This window comes from Microcaecilia unicolor, chromosome 3 (assembly GCF_901765095.1).
Source record: "Microcaecilia unicolor chromosome 3, aMicUni1.1, whole genome shotgun sequence".
Classification (NCBI taxonomy): domain Eukaryota; kingdom Metazoa; phylum Chordata; class Amphibia; order Gymnophiona; family Siphonopidae; genus Microcaecilia; species Microcaecilia unicolor.
In genome coordinates, this window is record NC_044033.1 from 316376907 (window position 1) to 316392182 (window position 15276).

Here is a 15276-nt window from a genome sequence, read left to right on the forward strand (position 1 = left end):
AAGATTTGACTGCACCTCCCATCTTTTCAGTTTTGAAAATACTCTGTCTCGCTCATAAGGCTGTTCAACTAGGTTCTCCCTCCTTTAATTATTCCATACACTCCAAACCGTAACCTCCGGTTGTTAGGTGCTAATTATCTCACTTTGCCACCACCTTACATGGCCAAATACGAGGCCACTCATTCCTCAGCTTTCTGTTTTCTTACCCCTAAACTGTGGAACAACCTCCCCACACGAATTCGAAATTAACCTGTCTTTTCTAAATTTAAGTTGCTTCTGAAGACTCATTTTTTTCACCTGGCCTTCGGCACTGAACATGGGGACTCCTGACCTTGTTGTTTTAGCTGACAGACTCCTTAAATTCCCTCCTGTGTGATTGTTTGACTTTCCTGTCCATAAATTGGCATTCTTTTTATATTATTTTATTTTGCTGATTGATTTTTGTTGTTAACCACTGATGCTTTTGTATATCAAATACCAAATAAACTATATAACTAACTATAAACTATAGCGCCGGAGTTCTGAGCATTGACCCAGAGAGTGTTAATTACTGTAATGGTATAGACATCCTGAGACTGCTATGCTCTTGAGTAAATTATGAGCAGCAGTGCCGGCCCAAGGCAAGATGCCGCCTGAGGCAGAGCTAAGATGCCCCTGGGCCGAGATGCATTTCCCTATTCCGTCATGTTCAAAATTCAGCAGTAGCAGCGATTCCCATACGCTGCCCTGCGGCCGGCACCCACCTCTTCCCTGTACTGCAGCTGCCTAAGCCTCTGACGAAACAGGAAGTTACATCAGAGAGGCAGCCGCAGTAAAAGGAAGAGGCGGGTGCCGGCGGCAGGGCAGCGAAGGGGAATCGCTGCTGCTGCCGGGTTTGAAACGTGACGAAACAAGTAAATGCCGTGAACGGGATGGCCACTCCCCGAAGAGTGGGGAGATGCCGCCCCTGAAGAGTGCCACCTGAGGCCCCCGCCCCAGGTGGCCTAATGGTCGGGCCGCCCCTGCAGAGCAGGCTTAAGGCACTTGCTTAGTATTCAAACATTTAGGGAACCTTTCAGATTAATTAGCTAACTCAGGGCCCCTTTTACCATGCTGCCGCAAATGGGGGCCTGTGCTGGTGTCAGCCATTTCGGGGGGGGGGGGGAGAGCCCTTACCGCCACCCATTGAGGTGGCGGTAAGGGCTCCCGCACTGACCCAATGGTAACAGGGCAGCGCGTGGCACTGCCCGATAACTGCCGGGTACACCCTGGCGCTACAAAAAATAAATATATTTTTGTAGCACTGGATATGACAGCATGCTGGGGGTGGGAAGTACCGCCGAGCTGCTGTGGTAGCCCGGTGGTACTTTATATTTAGCGGGTGGTAAGCTCATGTTGGGCTTACTGCAGCTTAGTAAAAGAGACCCTCAGTGTTTTCCCTTGAAAGATTAATGCACTGGCCAATTGGCTGCTGGCAGAATAAAAATAGGGTCAGGCCAGTTGTACAAGTCTGTCTCTCGTCCCCACAACCTGTGCGTACTGCTCCAGGTGACAGCAGGATTTAACAAGCAGTGCCTTTTACTTACTGCCTTCTCTGCCAGTTTTTCACTGTGGTCAGAATCACATGGGGCCTGCCTACAGAAGAAAGCCAACAGAGGAGGTAGCAGCAGGTAGGAAACATTGCTCATTGACTCCTACCTACTAGAGGTGATCAGTTGAAGGTAGGAGTGAAGGTGAGGAATGAGGAAAGTCCTTCTGCCAGGGAGATGGGGGAATGAGAGGAGGTGATGCGATTATTCCAGGGGGTGGAGTAGCTTCTAATTAATTTAATTTGACACATTTATATTTGCTCAACCTTAAGTTCAGAGCTGAACAATAGTTAAAAACATACAAAAAATTGCACAAAAATATTCTACATTATAGATCCCACAAACCAAAGTCAACCCCAAATTATGAATTGACTAGTCTGCTCCTTAGCATCAATAAGCCAAACCCCAGCTTTCCAGACTTTTCAAATAATATATTCAAGGTCTACTCAAGTATTTAGTAAAGAGCCAGGTTTTCAAATGGCAATGAAATTCCATATAGTTCTTAATACCTCTTATAAAAACTGAGAGGGAGTTCCATAATTCAGCCCCTTTACCAATTAGTGTCCGTTGCTCTGTACTTGTCATGGCAGACAGATGTAGGAGGATTAGCCAGTTTCAATTCATTAACTGAATAAAGACATCACATTGCCCCTGGTACAAAATAAACTACCTGAATATATGTAAACCGCTTTGAATGTAGTTGCAAAAACCTCAGCAAGGCGATATATCAAGTCCCCTTTCCCTTTGAGAGGTATATAGTATCACAAAATCCTTTAACTATCTGGAACTGAGACCATAAAATTTGTTAAACATAAAAATTAAAATGTTAAACTCTATTCTGGAAACTAATGAAGCTGAATCAAGTAAGGCATCATATGACCATAATTCCTCCCACGCAAGATTAATTCAACTACAGTATTCTGAACAGCTTGCAACCTATGAATTTGCTTCTGGGGCACACCCATAAAGACCACGTAACATTAATCCAGTGTACTAGTGTTCACATGCTTGTGAGGGGGGTTAAGCATGTATTTGTTCCTTGGTGATGGTTCCTTCCAAAGGGTTAATCCTGCCTTGATCATGGGACTTGCACTGGTGTTCAAATTTTGCCCCAAAGCTTTGGAATGCACTCACACCTGTCAATTTTAAGACTCTTATTATTATTTTGAACTAGCCAGTAGTTTAAAATGTGCTTAAGTCTAGCACAGGGTGATGGAGTGATGTGGGAACTGAGCAGTCTTCCAATTCCCTTTGACTCAACTATGTGAGTGAATACTGGCCTATCAACTTTATGGCCTTCCTTTCAGTGATTACTTTGACCGATGTTTTATATAAACCGCTTAGACCTGGTTAAGGTAAGTGGTATAGCAAATGGAAACACTAAAACATAAACTTGTGCAATACTTTGTCGATCTTACTGTACTGTGGGGATGGGAGTGTGAATTAGTGCATCAGGGTATGGATCCTGACCCTAAAGGACCACTTAATAGATCCTGCTGTTATCAGGCCCTGAGTCTCTGCCCCAGTTGCTCTGTTTCAGACCATGCAAGAATGTCTCATTTTAATTTTCTTGTCTGTTAGGAAGCTGAGGATGAGAAGGCCGTTATGATGGCAGCAGCACAGAGTGGGGGAGAAGAAACAAACCTGCTCCTGCCAGAATTGGGAGCCATGTACCACTCCTTGGTGGGGTAAGCCTATAGGAAGCACAGGGGAGGACTCTGAACTCCCTGGAAAGGGCGTGGACATTATCAGTGTACTAAGCTGTATTCCCACACATGGGCTCTAGGCAGAGCTGGGCCAAAATTCTGCTACAGGTATATGGCTGCATTCTTCAGGATGAGAATTAAACAATATTGGTACAGGGGTGCTGAAGTCAGTTTGCAGGTATCACCTAGGGACATCCATGAATAGGGTATATCATTCCTGGGATATGGATCTTGAAGGATACTCTTGTCTCAAGCTCATTATCTCTGGTAATTCTCACTTTGGTCAAATACAAGGATCTGGTTTTCTCCCAGAGTTAATAATGATCATCCCTTACCTTACCTTCCATTCCAGACCAGTCCAAACAAGTGGATTGTTTTCCCCTTGCCAGCAGACAAAAACTTAAAGCTGACATCACTCTTGGGAGCAATCCAGTCAATATTCAGCCGGTGGTGGTCAGCATTCTTTGCCAGCTAAATTAGCCCTGGATATTCAGGCCATGTGCAGCTAAATATCGGCCAAGACCCATATAATTGGAGTCTGCAGTTCCTCACTCCCCCTGCCCCTCCCAAACATTGTCCAATCCCCCATTCTTCCCAGTTCCCCCTCCCTACAAGCAGACTCCAATCCCCGCTCCCATTCCTCCCCCCAAGCAAAGTCCAATCCTGCCTCAATAAGTCAATCATACCAGACTCTATCTCCCTCTTTCTCTCTGATTAACAAATGGAGAAGTTTGTGGAGGCTATGAGGCAATTCTATTACTTGGTGCCTTCAGTTAGGCACACCAATTCTACAATGGCATCTGTGCACCAAGATGCAGTTGTAGGATACTAAGGGTAAACCCCAACTAGCATGCCAACATTTAAGCGTATCAGGGGTGTAGCCAGACTTCAGCAGGAGGGGGGTCCAGAGCCTGAGGTGAGGGGGCACATTTTAGCCCCCCCCCCCCCCCCTGGCACCGCCAACCCCCCTCCACTTTTGACACCCCCCCCCCCCCCCCCCCCCCCCCCGGTGCTGCTGTCCCTCCCACGTCACTTTCGACCTCCCGCCGCTGCGAACCTGCCACCACCAGGTACCTTTGCTGCAAGGGCTCCCCTTCAGCACCGGTCTCCGAGTCCTGTGCGTTCACTGATCTGGATTCTGTTTCTGTGAGTCCTGACGTGCAGGACGTCAGGACTCACAGAAACAGAATCCAGATCAGCAACGCGCCGGAGACCGGTGCTGAAGAGAACTTCGGCTGGCGGGGGTTGGGGACCCCCGCCAGCAAAGGTACCTGGCGGCAGGGGGGGGGGGTCAAATGTGGCGGGGGAGGGTCGGCGGCAGGGGGGCCAGGGCTAAATCTGCGGGGGCCCACACCCCCGTGGCCCCACCTAGCTACGCCCCTGAAGTGTATAGTGCTAGATACTATATATGGCCCCGAAAAAATTTCTTAAGCGTTATTCTAAAAGCTGCGTCTGAAGTTCAATGCGGTTTATAAAATTAACACTTAAGCGGAGAGGTTGTGTGTAAATTTAGGTGCCTCATTTACACCAATGAAAATGTGGTACCACTACTGAGTACCCCTAAGATCCAATCAGCATAGATTTTGAAATGGACAGTCCAAAAACTGACATATTCTAATCACGAAATAGAAAATAAAATTACTTTTTCTGCCTTTATTGTTTGGTTATTTTATTTTTCAAATTGTTGGTTAGAGCCCTGGTTTCTGATTTTTTTTTTTCATCTTCTCTTAACTTTTTCATTTTTTTCTCTTCTTTTCCTTTCAGCTTTCTTCAATTTATTTTTCTGCCTGTCTGTCCATATTTAATTCATTCTTACTATCCAGTCTTCAGTTTTCCTCTTTTTACTTCATCTCCCTACAGCTTTCCATCTCTTTCCTCATCCCAGCTCTCCTGTTCCATTCCTTTTATTCCCCAAACTTTCACTATCATCTTCACCTTTCCATTTAGCATCTCTCCTCTCTCTCTCTCATCCAATGCCTCCCTTCTTTTTCTCCCCATCTTTCCATCCAGGTTGCAGTTTCCAGGCACACACTGTTGGCTCTTCCAGTCCTCCATCCACTACTACTACTACTACACTTCAGAGTCAACTTCCTGTTCCAGAGCAGGGCACCGGATGAGCAGACAGTGCGCGCCTGGAGATTGTGACCCTGACACTGTTCCAGGTTGTTTTGCTGCTGTTGTTGTTTTGGAGAAACAGCAGCAGTGGAAGTGACCATGGGAGGGAGGTGAATGTAAACCCCCTAGTGGTGGAGTGGGTAATTACAACAAATAAATGAAAATAGAAATGTCACGGTTCCAATAAGCTCCACACAATCAAGGGATTTGACAAAACAAATATTAGGTATTTTGTTAAATAGTAAAATAAATGGAAACACTTGGATATGTTTCTTTAAGTTGGTACCAATTGTTAAAGTTTGATGGCATTAAGTAGAGATAGTACAAGGTGTTAAATACTTTGCAATAATTTACAAAGGCAATAAGGTGTTCAAATTTACAATAAAAATTGCCAAGACCCCAATCCAACTTCTGCGATAACACAAGACATCCCAAACAGTATCACAAACTTTTTCACTTCGCTCCTCCACTACCTCTGCTACTAAAACTCAGTCACTCTACAGTAAATATTTCATGGATAAATATTCACAGTTACTCTGCAATAAGCATCAGACAAATATACCCAGCTACTCCTTTCCCCTTAATGTAGCTTCAGCTCTGTGACCCAGGGACCAGACCCTTTGTCCCCAAGTCTAAATTTTCCTTTACAAGTTTCAACAGATTCGCATACATCCAGGCTTCCCTCAGATAAGTGTGTTACAGTGAGTGTGTAATGGCAGTTAGTGTACTCAGATCTGAGATTTTTTCTTTTGGGGATCAATTTGTGTGCACACAGTGATATTACCGGTACATCAAATCTTCGCTAGCATTGCAGCTGTCTTGGTTTGTGTACCTTGGTAGTCTCCATGTCCATATCTCCTCGGTTAGCAGGGTCAGCTCACCAGCTCAGGAACTCCAGGGTACCTACTATTCTGACTCAAAAGAACTAAAATAAAAGGAAAACTCTGACTCCCTGTGTTTGGCAAAGAGCCTTGTGGACTAACTAAATTTAAATAAAAAGATAAGGTAACACATATCCTTATTTCTTTTATTGTTTCCCTTTTCACCCACTCTACACCCACTACTCGAATTGATGGACAGATAAACTAAATCCCCTAAAGGCAGGCCCCTAACTGCAGGCACTCACAGTGCTTGAGGCTTAGGCTGGGCAACTCCTTCCCCTGGGCAGGCTCTCTTAGGTGCAGACACTCGAACTGGCAGGTTCTTACACTGGATCCTCCTGCAAGCAGGCACTCACGCTGGCAGCCACTCCAAAACCAGTACCTTTGGAGTCTGGGCACTCAGTAAGGCTTCCAGATTTGAGAGGGCCCAGCTACCTCTCTACTCTTTGGTAGTCAAATCCGCTCTCAAATGTGCCAAGAGCTCTTGGTCTCATCCTCGGCATCCCTGGGGCAAGAGGCCAGAACCTTGGACTCATTTAGGAGGAAAACTCATTGCCCGCATCCAGTCCTACCAGCTCTACACGAGCCTTTACTTGGAGTCTTTGGTTAATAGTACACTCAGTCTGGTGGATTCTCTCCATGCCAAGCAGGCCACTTAGCTTTGCCAATTGCCCAATAAGCATATGGAGTATAGGCATTATTTGGCCAGGGGTACTTACAACACATTTGATGTTGCATCCAGATTCTCTGGTATGGGGGTAGGGATGCACAGACTCTCATGGCTGCATGTCTCTGACCATAAACAAGCTGTTTGAGAGGTTAGCGGACATGCCTTGCCAAGGGGACAGTTTATTTGGCAAGAAAGTGGAAGGAGTTGCTGACCTCATTAAGAAACATACGGACACGATCCACACTCTCTCTCGGCAACCTCCATCTGCATCTTCTTCCACAAGAAGATTTTCAACAGGGCAGAGATGCAGGTCCTACTTCTCTCAGAGGTATAGATACCAGCCCTCAGCCCAATCCACTTGGGTGACTCAGGGCCAGCATCCCAGGCCTCACCAGCCCTACCCTCAGAAGTCCCAGCCTGCTCCCCAGTCAAAGCAGGGCATGGGCTTTTGACTGGCTCCCACAGAGCATAGCCACCCAACGAGTATCCGTTCCGGATGGTCTACCGGTCAAGGGAGACTAACTTTTTACCAACACAGATGGCCCCTTATAACCTCCGACCAGTGTGTTCTTCAGATAGTCCATCATGGGTACACTCTGAATTGACCTCTAAATTGCCCACCAAGAGCTCTCAGCATAAGTAAGTACAGGAAATCTCCACCTTTCTACAGTCCCAAGCGGTCAGACCTGTGCCACCAGGGGAAGAATGGCAGGGATTCTTTTCCAGGTACTTTCTTGTGACCAAGAAAACGGGGAGATTCCGGCCCATCCTAGACCTAAGGGATCTGAACAAATTTCTAGTAAAAGACTAGTTCAGGATGATTTCCTTGGGCACCATACTCCCTCTCATTTAAGAAAACGATTGGCTGTGCTCTCTGGACTTAAAGGATGCCTATACCCACATTCTGATACTTTCCAGTCAAAGGAGATATCTCAGATTTCGAGTGGGGAAATACCACTTCCAGTATCGCTTTCTGCCATTTGGCCTAGCATCTGCCCCCAGAGTTTCACTGACTGCCTGGGATTGTATCTTACCTGGACGATTGGCTGGTCAAGAACACAACTCAGGAGGGGACAAACAAGTTAATGCGGATGACTATTCAGGTGTTACAACTACTGGGATTAGTTATAAATTATCCTAAGGCCCATCTTCATCCAGTCCGACAATTGGAATCCAGTCCGACACAGCACAGGCTTGGGCCTTCCTTGCTCTAGTGAGAGCAGATACCTTGGTATTGCTTGCCTGGCAGGTCCACAGCAGCCAGCAGATTTCAGCTCGGTAGCTGATGGACCACATGGCTTCCACAGTGCATGTCACTCCCATGGCATGGCTCCACTTGAAAGTGGGTCTTAGTTTTCCACTGGTCTCAAGCCATGGGGAACCTAACGGATATCGTTTACATCCCACCAGAGTTTGCTCACGCCCTTCTCTGGTGGACATTCCGGTCCAATTTGACTCTGGGACTCCCATTTCAAATTCCACCACATCAAATGGTGTTGACAATGGATGCCTCCAAACTGGGTTGGGGAGCTCATGTTCATGGGCTTCACACTCAAGATCAGTGGTCCACTCAGGAGGCTTATCTTCAAATTCTTGAGTAATTTTAAAGGAAAGTATATCTCTGTGCCCAATACTCTTCCTTTTCTAAAGGTATAGCCATTCTGAAGTTGATTGTCACTCACCTTTGAGATTTTTATAAGTGCCCAATTCTTTTTGAATTTGGATAGGACTTTGACCTATAGTTGTGGATTTTGAATGTAGCTCAAAGCAAGTTACATTCATGTACAATAAGTATTTTCCTGTCCCTGGAAGGCTTACAATCTAAGTTTGTATCTCAGGCAATGGAGGGTTAAGTGTTCAAGATCACAAGGATCAGTGGTGGGATTTAAACCCTGGCTTCCCTGGTTCTCAGCATGCTGTTGTAACCATTAGGTTGCATTGATTTTAGGATGAATCAAGGACATGATCACCTTGCACGACACCTGCAAGAGATTGCACGTCACAATAGATTAGCAAGTCTACTAGGTTAGAGTACAAGAGTCCTCATAGGCAGAGTTAGTATCTGTCTATCCAGAGGATAAAGGCAGGGCAGTGCTCTTGCCTCTGTTGCACCCCTGCTTTGAGTACCTCAGCTTGGTTATGCAGGCCTGGAGGGGCTACATCCTAGATGTAGGATTCCTTAGAGCTATCATGGCTTCTTCCTGTCCAGTCTAAGTAAATATTGTGTACATCCAATTCATCTGGACTTCCTTTCAGCCTGCCAGACTAGTCCAGAACCTAACCAGGGAAATCGTGGTGATCAAGGATTGTCAATCTGTCAAATTCAGAAGGCTAACTGCAAGCACATTGTTACCCACCCTGCAAGTAGTTGGCCTAAGTAGACCCTTGGTGTAAGGTATCATCTGATTCCTAGTTTAGTGACCATAAAGTGAAATTTATGACTACATCAGGAATGACTTTGATGGTGAATTGAAAACCAAAATTTCCTCTTTGTCTATACCAGAGCAGTCCAGCAGATGGAGACAGAGAAAATAGTTCCAAGTAGTTCACCCCCTTAAGGGAATCGTGCAGCCTAGTATGTTCAGTATTTTCTGTCTCTAAGGGGATGGTAGTCATATCATGCAGCTCCTCTGTGGTGCTTGTCTGCTAGCTCCTGACCCGGTTTGTCCGGGTGTCAGTTGAGCAGGGGGTTATTGCTGACTAAATTAACTCAAATCTTGTCTGCTGTTCCTGAGCTTGGACGATACTTGGTGAACTGGAGTTCCTCATCCCCAAGCCTGGGTGACACCCGGTAGCACCGGGTTCTCCCCCACCCCAATCCAGCTACACAACAGCCATACTCATTCCATGAACAGAGATAATATGGAGTGAAGTAATGCTACGATTCGTTGTATTCTCAATCTTTGTCTGTGTGTGACAGCTTTAAGAATCAGTTTCTGCCATCAGGTATGCAGTTTATTTTTTCTCCACTTTCGGTGGGTTGTGGTTGAGGTAAGTACTGTCTTATTACACATTTTAAGTGCTTTGAAGAACTAAGGCTTACTTGGTTTTTGGAGTGGCACTGTTAGTCCAGCTCCCTTCTGCCATCGAACGATGGGAAGTCTCTAATTTGCTGCTGTTGGCAGTGCCAGTTTTCAGCCTTGTTTGTCTTTCAGTGATTTTAAAGTGATATTTCATTAATGTTAATTTTAATGGGAACGCTAATTCTCTTGCCGACTTTTTGTGTTTTTTTCCTTCCAGAGTATTTTACTTTTCTATGCATCAGTCACCTCTTGGTTTTGGTCGGCTGTTTATTTTCAGACTTTGTATATATGGCCGTTGAATTCTGCGAGCAGAATTTCAATTACTGTCAGCAGAGCAATGACCTCACATTGACTCTGGTATCTCATCTCTAGATTATATATTTTAATCAGCTGCCTCTTACTCCTTTTTATTCTTAAAAAAAAAGAGGAAGCAGAGAGAGAGAGACAGTAGGTTCTCTAGTTGGCCCTTGCGTACCAAGCCACATGCGCTTTTTCTTTTTCTTTGCCTTCGTTCTCTAGTTCTTCTCCTAAATATTTTGCCTTTGGTATTACTCAGCTTAGAGGTTGCATCCTTCTGGGCTATGGAGAACTCAGAAGTACCCTAGTTGTTGGAGCTCTTGCTGAGTTCCTGGTGGGAGGCTCGGAGTCAGTTGCATGTGTTTGGCGCCATGGTAGAAATTGCTGGGGTCGCACGGCAGCAACCAGTAGTGATGCTCAGTTAAGATTGTAACATGTTCTCGGAAATGCGAGTGTCCACGGGGGTTGCCCAGTGGCAATGTCCATGGTTGTTGAACAGGGCCGCAAACTACTTTTCTGGCAGGTGACAATCATAGTAGGATGTGGAGGCAGCACTTACATGTGCCTCTGTGGAGGCTTCCACTTTTCAGGTGCTCTAGAGGCAACCCTGTGTGCTATACAGAGGCAGCACCCTTGTGTGCTGTGTAATGGCAGCATACTTAGATACTGCTCAATGACAATCTACATTTGAACCAAGAAGTGGCAACTTCAACTTGTGCTGAGCAATGACAACTTTCACTCGTGTCGAGTGGTGGCAACATCCACTTGTGTTGACTAGTGATGATGTCCACCTGTTTTGTGCAGAGGCAACTTTTATGAGCAGTGGAAACTTTCCCTGATGCTGAGAAGTAGCAACTTTCTCATGTGCTGAGCAGTTGCAGTAACCACTTATGCCGAGCAGTGCCTCACTGCAGTGCAGTGGCAGCAATGATGTGAGCTTTGCAGTTGCATCCCCTACATGAGCAGTGCATGGACAGCAAAAATATGTGTTACATGGAGAAACTGTCTGCAAATAATTTGCTCTACTGGCTGCTTCTTCTGTTCCGTGGAGATCTTTCCACATACCTTTTGTCTATTAACGATGCCTACAGGGGATGTGGATTAGCAGCAGCCGCGTGCATTTAGTCAAACTGGGGCGCAATGACATCAGTCACCACAGGCCTTAAGCAGTGGCATCAGAAAGGCATCTGGTTTTGGTGACAGCTTCAGCCATTGCACAAGGACAATAGTCTCAAGCATCGCATCCTGGCCTCAGCCGCATTTGCTGCACAGCACCAGTATCCTTCTGCTGTTCCACTCTTATACTGCTCGGTTCCAGAGTGGTTGAGTTTTTCAGTGTCAGCATCCTTTGAGATATTTTATGCCAACAACTTTATTGCTGCGCAAGGTCAACATTCCTTGTGGTACAGGGACAGCAACGTTTACTGCTATGCAAGGTTGCCACCTGTTGTTAGGCTGAGCAAGGACACTATCTTTGCTTCTGCGCAAGGAGAGCAACTGTTTGAGTCCCCTTTCTTTGCTTTCATGGGGTGGCTATTCCTGGGTTCTTCAGCAGCTGTTCCTGTTTTACTGCATGGAGACAGAGGCCTTTTAGGCTGTGTTGTTGCAGCAACTGCCTATAGTATGTGGGGTTACTTATTCCCGGAGACTCTGTATGGCAGCCCATTTCCAGTTTGCAAGGTAGTGGCAACTGCATAGAGTCAACTCGCTCATATTTTTTGCCATTGTATCAGTCTTTCAGCTACTTCTACCTTCTGAGTTTCATGGTTCAGTTTTCTTCTAGCTTGCGGGTGGCAGTTTCCCAGAGAGTGCCTTCGGTGCTGTCTATGTCATACTTGTCAGAAATTCTGACGTTTCTCTTCTGGATTGATTGGCTGCAGCATCCATGTCAGTTCCATTCGTTGCATCTCCCCTCCTCCTTTGTGATTTATTGGGTGGCGTGGTTACGTCCTCTAGCTGCATTTATTTAATTGATTTATGACACTCTTCCTTTCTTATCTGAATGTTGTGTCTACACTTGATCCCTATGGCTTCTCCCAGAAGATGACATTTCGGTGCATTGGGTTTTATAGCTTGTGTAATACTTTGCTTACATCAGCCTCTGCCTTAGCCTTCTTGTCAGACACATATTTTGCCTGTGCCTTCGGCACTGTGCAGTTTTCACATATGACTGCTGGTGGCACCTTCGTATGTTGATGGGATTCATCATAATCTTGAGTGTCCTATCCTCAGGCATAGTTGCAGGGGTGCCCTCCACATAGGTGGTTTGGTTGAAGCTGTCGGCAGGGTCACCTTCTAGAGGGTAGAACACAGTTGTGGCTTCAGATCTAATTTCCTTGGAGGGGCTTTTTTCAGGTGCAGTAGTCTGGTTCAGATGCACACATCAGTGAAAGTTTTAGGTGCAGCGTCTGCAAATGTGACAGTGGGTGCTATGTTTCCACCGGGTTCTCCGGTGGCACCCTCACAGTTGACATCAATAGTCTCCTATATGTCCAGACTTACCACTGACTTTTATCTCATCCAGCAGCAGCCCCATACGTATTTTTCTGATTACAGTAGATGGAGGCTACGGGCTGCTACACTTCCCTTGTTAGCATCCTCCCTCACCTGGATATCGACTGTACATGCCTATAGACCACCCAAACTGCACTTGCCTCTTTGTATTTGCCTGAAACTGTTCGTCGGTTCATGCGAACTGTTCTTGTGCCTGCATGGTTGAACCTTAGGTAGCTGTGTTGTTTGCCAGCACTAAGTACTACGATCACCTCTTCTTTCAGCAGTGGCCTGTATAGTTCTGACGTCTATACATGATATTCTGTCGTTAATTTTTTCTCTCCCCATAGTATCTCCTACAGAGGCGGTGGAGGTATCTCCAGTTGCAGCTGTCATTCTGGCAGCACCAGTTGTCATCCTCACCTACAGTCTTGGAAGGTGTTTTAAGTCTTTTCCTGCTGCCGCTGCTTGTTTCACTTATTTCCTCTGGTTGCTCGTTTAGCATATTACCAGAGTTTGTTTTGGTTCCAGGCTAGTGGGGTTCTACATTCTGCGATTTTCCTGTTTTTTCACACCTTCTATATGGTGCAAGGTTTCATGTCTTCTGCGTTCACGGGTTTGTAGAATACCATTTTATTCTGGCCCTTTGGGCTCTCATCCTTAGTTCTGTCTATGGACTTCATGATGTAGGGCTTCATTTTCCCTTTGCTCCTTATAGTTTTCATCTTGTGTGGGGCATTTACTTTTTCTTCTCCACAGTGCCTCTGTCGGCATCTCTGGAGCGCACTTAAAGGATTCTTCCTCTTAGTTTATTCTCTTCAGAGTTCTAATACACAAATTCTTGGGTTTGTCCTTTTCTTGTTTCCCTTATGCCTTGCATTCTTCTCTAGGTTTGTTCTTTCATTGGCAAAAATTAGGCTTGAGGTATTCTACACTTTATGTTTTCGGTCCCACCCTAATGGGGTTACAGTTTTGCTACATCCCATTCATCTGGACTGGTCTGGTATGGACGAAGAGGAAGGAAAAATTACCTGATCATTTTCTTTCTTTTAGTCCTACCAGACCAGTCCAGAAATTCTCCATATTTACTTTTCCTTAGGTGATATATTTCTCCGCAGATGTCATCTCTTTGACTTTCCATTTCATTGCCTTACATATCATTCATCTCCTGACTCAGTGAAATATCTGCTAGTCAGTTGAGTATTGGCCACACTACAGGTTCATTCTAAAGCTGGGTAACTTCACTGGCTGTTGTTTTCATTGTTCTTGCTATCCATGTCATGAGCACCGTTGCTTGGCTATTTGAAATACAGAACATTCCAGACTGCACAATACCCTTAAGGGGCAAACTACTTGGAACTATTTTCTGTGCTGCATCCACTGGTAGATGGTCACAACCCATTCGTCTGAACTGGTCTGGAAGCAGCGAAGGAAAATAAATTATGAAGTAAGACATAATTTTTCCATAGTAATTGCATTCAGTTGTCTTAGCTTTGGCATATAATATCAAGGAGCTGATGGCAGGACCAGTCCCTCCTGTAAGGGAATGATGTCAGCTCTGAGCTTTTTTACTTTGTCTCCATCTGCTGGCAGAGGACATAAACCACTTGTTTGGATTGGTCTGACAGGACTATATATAAGGAAACCTAGAGTAAGTTTAAATTGTACCTTGAACTCTGTGCTACAGCAAATTGTTTAATTCTCTATAAAGATTGTCCACAGTGACTTTCTGAACAGCCATTTCAACATCTTGTTTGGATTTTATACATTTGTAGGCATTCAGCCAGGATCCCAGTGGGATAAGCAGTCTCAGCTCTCCAGACACATACATGTAAAAATGTCAACTGTGTGCAAAGTGAAGAGAAGAAGGGGCAGAGAGAGGAATTTTCAGTCATTTACCCCAGGAAGATGGGATAATTGTTCATCGCTACCTGATTAAAAGTATATGTGGGCTCTTGAGAATAGGGATTAGGTGAGGGAAGGAAGACAGCACATTTACATTTGATTTTCAACTCAAGCACCCATGGTTTCCCTTTGCGAGTTTGCTGTGATGTACAGCGACAGCAATTCCCATACCCTGCTGCCACCGGGTTTGGAATGTCACCATGACGAGGTAAAATTCTGCAAAGCCGCCCCCCCCCCCCCCCCCCCCCCCCCGAGATGCCGCTCCTGAAGAGTGCTGCCTGAGGCCTCTGCCTCAGGTGGCCTAATAGTTGGGCCACCCCAGCCTGTATCTGTCATTAATTTAGGGAGCAATTTAGTGTCTGTTTGACATCAGGAAGTTCCTGAAATATGAATTCTAATCTCTTTTCTATCATTGACTGACTGCGTTTCTGGGTGTGTCACCTTATCTTCCTGTTCCTCAGTTCTAATCCTAGCCATGTCACTGACTCTCTGTGTCACCTTCAGCAAATCGCTCAGGAAAATGTGGGATACAAATGTAACAAATAAAATATTCAGCGGGAGATAACTGGTTATCTCTCGCTGAATATCCTGGTTAGCAGCTAGCCACTAACCAGATAT

General features: G+C 45.5%; 1 protein-coding gene across 2 annotated transcripts in view; it reads left to right on the forward strand.

Moving 5' to 3' along the window:
* Positions 1 to 15276, forward strand: part of CALCOCO1 (calcium binding and coiled-coil domain 1) — a 188343-nt gene that overhangs the window by 161960 nt on the left and 11107 nt on the right. For both annotated transcript variants that reach the window (XM_030198341.1, XM_030198342.1), the window contains one exon: positions 3150 to 3256. In XM_030198341.1, coding sequence (XP_030054201.1) covers positions 3150 to 3256 — 107 coding nt within the window. The remainder of the gene's footprint in view (positions 1 to 3149; positions 3257 to 15276) is intronic.